The sequence below is a fragment of the Fulmarus glacialis genome, unplaced genomic scaffold (genome assembly GCF_000690835.1).
Source record: "Fulmarus glacialis isolate BGI_N327 unplaced genomic scaffold, ASM69083v1 scaffold5651, whole genome shotgun sequence".
Taxonomy (NCBI): domain Eukaryota; kingdom Metazoa; phylum Chordata; class Aves; order Procellariiformes; family Procellariidae; genus Fulmarus; species Fulmarus glacialis.
The window spans coordinates 8,673-14,300 of record NW_009190762.1 but is presented as its reverse complement, the minus strand read 5'-3'; the positions used below and the strand labels follow the sequence as shown (position 1 = coordinate 14,300).

At 40.7% G+C, this 5,628-nt stretch overlaps 1 protein-coding gene across 1 annotated transcript; it reads left to right on the top strand.

The window, feature by feature from the left end:
* Nucleotides 1-998: 998 nt before the first annotated feature.
* On the top strand, nt 999-1,539 carry LOC104083043 (insulin receptor-like; the record flags this gene model as incomplete). The annotated part of the gene is made up of 1 exon (XM_009586399.1): nt 999-1,539. A coding segment is annotated over exon 1 (541 nt), but the record flags the coding sequence as incomplete, so codon positions are not given.
* Nucleotides 1,540-5,628: the final 4,089 nt, after the last annotated feature.

Here is a 5,628-nt window from a genome sequence, read left to right as displayed (position 1 = left end):
TGCCAAGCAGGCTTGCCTTTCCACAAGCTTCTCCCTTGAACATTAAGGTCTAGTTGTATATTTCTATGAAGTTTGGTTCTAAAAGGGTTATCACTGGGACATTTGTTGTGCTATACAGGCGTGGTGCTCTAAATTTCCTTCTTGATTTCTTACCTGTGCTTAGAGTTAAAAAAATATTTCCCTATTCAATCTTTTTGCTTTCCGTCTTTTCCTTTTCCTGGTGCCTGGATTCATATTATTCTGTTTACCTTCATTTACGCTTCATGTAATTGTTCACTTTGCCAGTTCTTTGGGTTACTGCTTCTACTAAATAAACTATCTGGATAGTCAAGGCAGGGAGATTTGCAACCTTGAGAAAATAATAACAAAAAAGTCCAAACACCTAACCTGAAAAGAATGCTTAGGGCAAAAAATTACTAGTGTAGCAAATTACTCCTGTCAGCAAGGTCTGGGCAAGAGTGTGGGCTGTGCTCTTACATGTGTGTATTTCCAGGTTTTTCTGCTCTCTTCCGAAGCACTACCATTTCCTAGCCATTATTCTTTTCCTATATTCCCCTCCCTGCAACCATTCTAAATTACTCCCTCTAATCCACTGGCATTAATTGCACAATCTGAGATGAGGTAGGTGTGTCGCTGGCAACTATCTAAAGAAAACAGACTCAGTTGCATAGACATCTCTTACTTTTGTAAATGCCAAATGACGTCTAAGGACTGGTGTTACAACTGCAGTCGTGATAGAGGTAATATCCAGAAACTCAAGATGGCAGAAAAAATTATGAAATACTCTTTCAGTCTTATTTTGTAATCGTATACAAGGGAATGTTCCCCACAGTATATTTCTTAACACTTAAAGCGTGCTTTACTGAAAAGGACCTAGTCGTGACTTCTGAGCGTAGCTATTATGGTGCGGTTGGACAAAACTGTGTATTTAGAAAACGAAACCAATTACCTTTTCTTAAATAAATAACATCGTTCTTTGCCTTCCAGTTTGCAGAAGCATGGACATCCGCAACAATCTGACCCGGCTGAACATGCTTGAGAACTGCACTGTGATTGAGGGCCACTTGCAAATATTGCTGATGTTTAAAACCAAGCCTGAAGATTTCCGCGAGCTCAGCTTTCCTAAACTGACTATGATTACAGACTACTTGCTTCTTTTTCGTGTGTACGGCCTGGAGAGTTTAAAGGGACTCTTCCCTAACCTCACTGTGATTCGAGGAACTCATCTGTTTTTTAACTACGCACTAGTCATTTTTGAGATGGTTCACCTGAAAGAGATCGGCCTCTATAACCTGATGAACATTACTCGCGGCGCTGTGCGGATTGAGAAGAACAACGAATTATGTTACTTGTCCACGATCGACTGGTCAAGGATTTTGGATTCTGTAGAAGACAATTACATCGTGGCCAACAAGGATGACAAAGAAGAGTGTGGAGATGTGTGTCCGGGAACTGTGAAAGGGAAGAGCAACTGTCCGCCTACTGTGATAAATGGCATTTTCATTGAACGCTGCTGGACCCACGATCGCTGTCAGAGAGGTGAGTCTGCAGAGTGATGTATGTCAGCTGTGGTTTTGCTGTCAATTTTTAACCTGTCAGATCTATCGGAGGGCTAATAGGTACCTATTAATTGCTACCTTTAAGCACAGGTTCCTAAAAGCGAGGCTCAAAATTGACATTACACAGGTGAAGAGAGAACCTTTGGGATGGGGCTGTTTTAGCAGTTCTTTCACCTATGTGAATAATGTATCCCAAAATGTTCTGTTTGGTTTCTCTGGAAAGTTAGGGACTACCCAGAGCTCACAAGTTTAATGGACTGTGAGTGCAACTGGTATCTTGTCTAATAGTTAGTGGTATTAGTATCTCTGTTGGGGCTTGGATAGGGGGTTAAAAGTCCAGATTGACTGCAAGGCTGCAGCAGGCGGAAATGGAACGGCGGGGAAAAGTCTTCATGGAATAAACCCAACTCTAGAAAGGTGCAATTACATTTTTATTGAAACCTTCCTGCCATAAAAAGATGTAAGATATGTGGATGAGTGAGCAATATTTGCACAGAGTAAGAAGCTGGAAGCCAAGTCAGACCTGAAGGGAAAAGAAGGAGGAGAGAGGACCCGGACGGGGGTTGCCCAGAGCAGGAGTCCTGGGCAGGGCTTTGAGCCTGGGGTTTTGGTTCAGGGGAGAAGGTATGTTCAGAAAGTTAGCTGCTGTTGCAACCCCCGAACTCCAGTTCTTAAACTGTATTAGGGTTGCTTTTAATTTCATACAGATTTGTTTTTTCCAAACTTGGAACTGACCTTAAGTTTATTTTTAATTATATATTTACTTTGATTTATGTTAAATCTGACTTGACGGGGAGCAAAGTGAACTGAGGTAAAACTGACACATTTAGTTGTCTGTCTTTCTGGAGGTAGTGCATCCAAATGAAGCAGTGTGTCCTAAGACGAAATAAGGAAACTTGCGGGCTGGAGAGAATTTCTTGCCAAGCTTTAAAGGGCAACTCTGAGTGCTAAGTGCCAAATTTGAGAAGGAATTCCTACCAGTATGCATAAACTAATGAAATTAATGTGGTTTCCCCTCTGCTACTCCTCACCCCAAAATCGTCTAGCTTCCTTTTAAAGAAAGTGGTTATTTTTTGTCGCCAGAATAGCAGGGTATGAGCAAGAAGATGCAAGCGTGTATGTGTATTCCTTTTTAAAAATGAAAAATAAGGTTATAAAGTGTTTCAGTTTATAAACTCTTTCAGTATTCAGTTATTATCAGCACTGAAACCTGGTTTCTTACGCATTCGTGTTTTATGTTTTCTGTTATTTCGTAAGGTTAAAGATCTAACCGAAACTTCTTCTGTGGCTAGACCATTCATAATATCCCTCATTTCTGTGAATTTTCTCGGTCTGTGCTACAGCAGACTGGAATGTACGGTGTCTCTCCTTTATAGGACTGCCTATTTCTGTGAAACCTGCAGGAATGTAATATTTTACCATTGGGGCAGAAATCTCAGCTCCTGAGCCTCTTGTACAAATTCAGCTAAATTTGTTGGAGGATACCCGTACAGCGTCACACACTATCTTAGCTTAGTTGCTTAAGGAAGCCAAGCTAGTAAGTCCATTTGACTTTGAAATTGAAATTTGAATTTGAAAATGGTTTCAATAGTGATTCTATAGAGATGCTCTCATCTGGTCTTCTGTTCTCTTCGTAGAGGATTTAGAGAAGCGATCTCCTACATATTTTGGCTGTAACTGGTATGCATTTTGAAAACCACTTAACAAGCCACGCTTGTCTTTGTTTTGAATGCTAAGATTTGTACTTTTATTTATTGGTTCCTCAACAAGCTGGTATCTGTAGTATGTTGTGCCTTGTGACACCTGCCTGTATGCTTCTAAAGTTATTTTAGCATCTTGAGTAGTCTTTTAGACTTTTTAGACTTTTTTGAGTAGCCTTTAGACTTCCAACACACATGCACGCTAGTGACTATGGTAGAGATTAAGTGACATTTATTTAGTGAACCTGTTGGTGTAATCGCTGTGTTCTCTGTTCTCGTGCCAGCCGTAACGTATCCTTAGCGTGTGTAATTGTTTTGTCAAGCTTATAATAAGCTTGTGTGAATTGTACTTTGGCTTTCCTTAGCCTGAAGAGCCTCATAGCACCTCCTAGTACTGAGGGTATTACTGTCATGAAATCTTTCCCTCTGCATTTTTCCAGCTTATCTGGGAATCTTCAGCAGCTAATGCTGTGCTGAAGTCTCCCATCTCTCTGGTTTTAAGAGTATTCCCCTCTTTGATTTTTGCTCTTTGTCTTTTAGCCAATGCTGGAATGAAATGTAGCTATTTCAGTATAACTTTCTTGGGGGAAGTTTGGTTTTGTGTGTTGTTTGTTTTAACGCAGGTTATTTGCACCCCTAGTTTGTTTCATAAAACTTGGTGTGGAATCTCCTGTTTGCTGTTGTTTGGTTTGCATCTCTGCATGGGAAGTTGTTGCTGTCTAAACTAATAGCAGTGCTGGATAGCAGGGCTGCCCTGCGACTGTGGGTCAGGATATTTTGTTTGCTGTTTTGTCTACCGGAAAAAATCCTTAAAGAATATGTAAATATTGATTGTTTTGATGTTACAGACTGTGTGTCAATTGACAGAGACAAGTCCCAGCTGGCAAGCTTTTCCAGCCTGCTAAGCTTTGAGTCTTGCTGGAGAAAATTAGGAGATGGGCAAGAAGTTGGAGAGAGCACATGTGGGAACGCTGGAAGATGTCACAGAAAGGTCTCATGTGGGTGGGAAGGGAGATGGTAACGGCTGGGGTTGGAGTGGGGTCTGTCCCCCATCTCTTCCACACCAGTCCCTGACCTTCCCGTGCCTGCTTCCTTCACGTTATCCCTGGCACATCTCATATTGATCATGCGTCTTTGGTATTTATTTATTTTAATCAGCACAGATATCCCAGTTAACTCCAAAACTAACTTTCAGTTATAGCGTATAATTATCTCTGAGGCACACATCCAAGTCTCTGAATCATCCTTGCAGCTATAACTCCAGCCCAGAAATTTTTTCAGTTGGTGATAACATGTTCAAGACAACAAAGTAAAGGATCTTCTTACAGACGTTAGAGCTAAGGTTGTGGATGAAACCGGTTGGAGGAACTGAAATGATTTGTGGGCAGCTGCATGGTTTGGAAAAACAGTTTCAATATTGAGGAATCTGTGTCTGAGTGCAAAGATGTGTAGGTGGATATACCATAGACTGAGATTGGTCAGGATGTGTTTCCCGAAAGTTTTCTCTTCTTTTTTCGAAATTACTTGTGTTGGTGTGAAAAGCAAGTCGGTTCAATTAAGGCCAACTCATGTTATATTTTAGGTAGGAAGGGAGGGAAATATGTAGTCTGTTTGGAATTTGGGTCTAGCCTTATGCTGTTTATGGCAGCCAACTGCTGTTCCTGTTCTGGAGGTTTTGTACCTTTTCAGCCCATGTTTTTATAAGGGTTTTTTTTACATACGTACTTACTTTTATTGCTGTAAAAACATAGTTCTTGGTTAGGTGCAGCATGTTCATACAGAGAGCGTCTTTGCTGAAGAATGCAGACAACAAAAATGTTGGAAATGCCACGTCCTAGACCTCAGTCTAGATCTGCCAAACATGATTTTCATAGTCTGCATTTTTTTCCACTTTTTTTTTTATGTAATAAAAATGCTATATGTCTGTCACTCCACTTGCGGAAGGAACAATTCCCTCTGAAGTAGGATTTCCTGCCAATTCTCTTTGCAGTCAGTCTTCTCTGTCCATACATAATTTGAAGCAGTCTGATGTTTTTGACAGTCTAATTACAAAGGCGGGTTCAGCCTTTTACTTGCATATTGGGTCATCTGGACGTGAGTAAGGTGATAGGAAGGAAAAGTGGAATGGCAAAATAAAAATGAACAGGAAAATAATCTGCAATATCGGACAGTCCCGTGAAGGGCCATGTTCCTGGAATATAAGGATGAATATCTGAAATACGGGCTTCGTTCCTTAGATGATACGATGAAATTCAAGTTCTCTGTTCATCGTGAATGAAACCTTTGTAGGAGCCTGTTATCTTCTTGATCTTGGGACTTCACGCTACCAGGAAGTTTGAGTTACTAAGAATGTGGGCCATTTCAGGTTT